Genomic DNA, 1,598 nt, shown 5'->3' on the forward strand with positions numbered 1-1,598 from the left:
CACACACACACACACACACACACACACACACACACACACACACACACACACACACACACACACACACACACACACACACACACACACACACACACACGCACAACCCCACACACTTCTGGACAAGGGTCTAATAATAGGACACGAACATATTTTAAACCCAGAGCAGTTTCTGTGAAGTTGCCTGCAGGCAGCAGTGAGGAGGGGATGAGTTGCGGCGTTAGTTGCGGCGTTAGTTGCGACACCTTGGGTTTTGTTGTGTCAGAGAGAGGCATTCATGCTCGCCCTCTGTGCCTTGCGCCCTCGCCCTCCTCACCTGCCCCCCCCCCGCTTCCTTGGTTGCGCCGTCGCCTCTGCACAGCACGAAGGAACCTGAGCCCCTCATCCCTCCAGCTCCCTCCTCGCCTCTCCAAAGTCACACCTTATCCACACCTTATCCACACTTCCGCCAGCACTCATGGCCGACGTTCCCAAACAGGAGCACGACCAGCAAGCGCCGTCAGCGTCGCGCTTTGGTGCAGAGGGTGCGCGCCCTCAGCCCAGCAATGGCGGCCGAGCCACAGACGTATGCCCTGATGGTTGGCTGAGCCCCGATGATCCTTTTCAGGGTTTGCTTGGGCTCAGCGATGACTTTGACTTCTTCGCCAGCCTCCTCTCTTCCTCCACCCCTCCAGCGCAGGAACCAGCTCAGGCACCAGCTCAGGCACCAGCTCAGGCTGCTCCACCATTCGTCGACATGCCTCAATCACGCCAACGGCCACCTCTTCAAGTATCCCAACAGCAGCCACCATACAACCAGCAACCACTTCAGCTTTCTCCCACTCTTCTACCATCACAGCAGCAGCAGCAGCAGCAGCAGCAGCAGCTTCCTGTCCCTCCATCGCAGCAGCAGCAGCAGCAGCAGCTTCCTCTCCCCTCATCGCAGCAGCAACAGCAGCTTCCTCTCCCTCTATCGCAGCAGCAACAGCAGCTTCCTCCCCCTCCTCCCCCTCCATCGCAGCAGCAACCGTTGGCGGCACCTCAGCCTCCGCCAGCACACGAATCGCTGCCGCCTCCCGCGCTGCACCAGTTCTGCACCAACCCGACCATATCATTGGAGGAGCACCGGCGCCGCCATGGCGGGCGTCGTCCCATGCCGTGCTTCTTCAAGGACCATGTGATCGCTCGGCGCACCATGCCTCCCGAGTTTACGACTGTCCCAGAGTGCTGGTCTGAGCAGTGGAGGAGGGAGCACAAGCGGCGTGGAAGCAGGGGCCGGCAAACCAGGCACAGGAGCAGTCAGAGAGAGAAGATGGCAGCCCTGGAAGCGGAGAACGCCGACCTGCGGGCAACTGTGGACCAGCTGCGTGCACAGTTGGCAGAATTTATGGGGACGCAGCAGCCAGTCTACGTGGCGCCTTTGCCTTGAATCTTTTGCAGGGACCTCCCTGGGAGTCAGGGGGAAACCAAGCCCCCCCTCTCCCTCTCTCCACACTGTCTTTGTCTCTGTCTCCCTCGCTTCTCCATCTGTCTGTCTGTCTGCCTGTCTGTCTGCCTGCCTGTCTGTCTGTCTGTCTCTCTCTCTCTCTCTCTCTCTCTCTCTCTCTCTCTCTCCTCTCTCT

General features: G+C 59.6%; 1 protein-coding gene across 1 annotated transcript; it reads left to right on the plus strand.

Annotated features, from left to right (window-relative positions):
- Positions 1–165: 165 nt before the first annotated feature.
- PTSG_05391 (uncharacterized protein) lies at positions 166–1,590 on the plus strand. The gene is made up of 2 exons (XM_004993907.1): positions 166–216; positions 359–1,590. Exon 2 carries the CDS (start codon positions 455–457, stop codon positions 1,403–1,405), a length of 951 nt encoding a protein of 316 aa, XP_004993964.1. The 5' UTR covers positions 166–216; positions 359–454; the 3' UTR covers positions 1,406–1,590.
- Positions 1,591–1,598: the final 8 nt, after the last annotated feature.

The sequence above is a fragment of the Salpingoeca rosetta genome, assembly GCF_000188695.1.
Source record: "Salpingoeca rosetta unplaced genomic scaffold supercont1.12, whole genome shotgun sequence".
In the NCBI taxonomy this organism is placed as follows: domain Eukaryota; class Choanoflagellata; order Craspedida; family Salpingoecidae; genus Salpingoeca; species Salpingoeca rosetta.

Excerpts from the sequence above, each read along its gene's own strand:
- PTSG_05391 (XM_004993907.1), top strand. The coding sequence starts at position 455 with ATGGCCGACGTTCCCAAACAGGAGCACGACCAGCAAGCGCCGTCAGCG.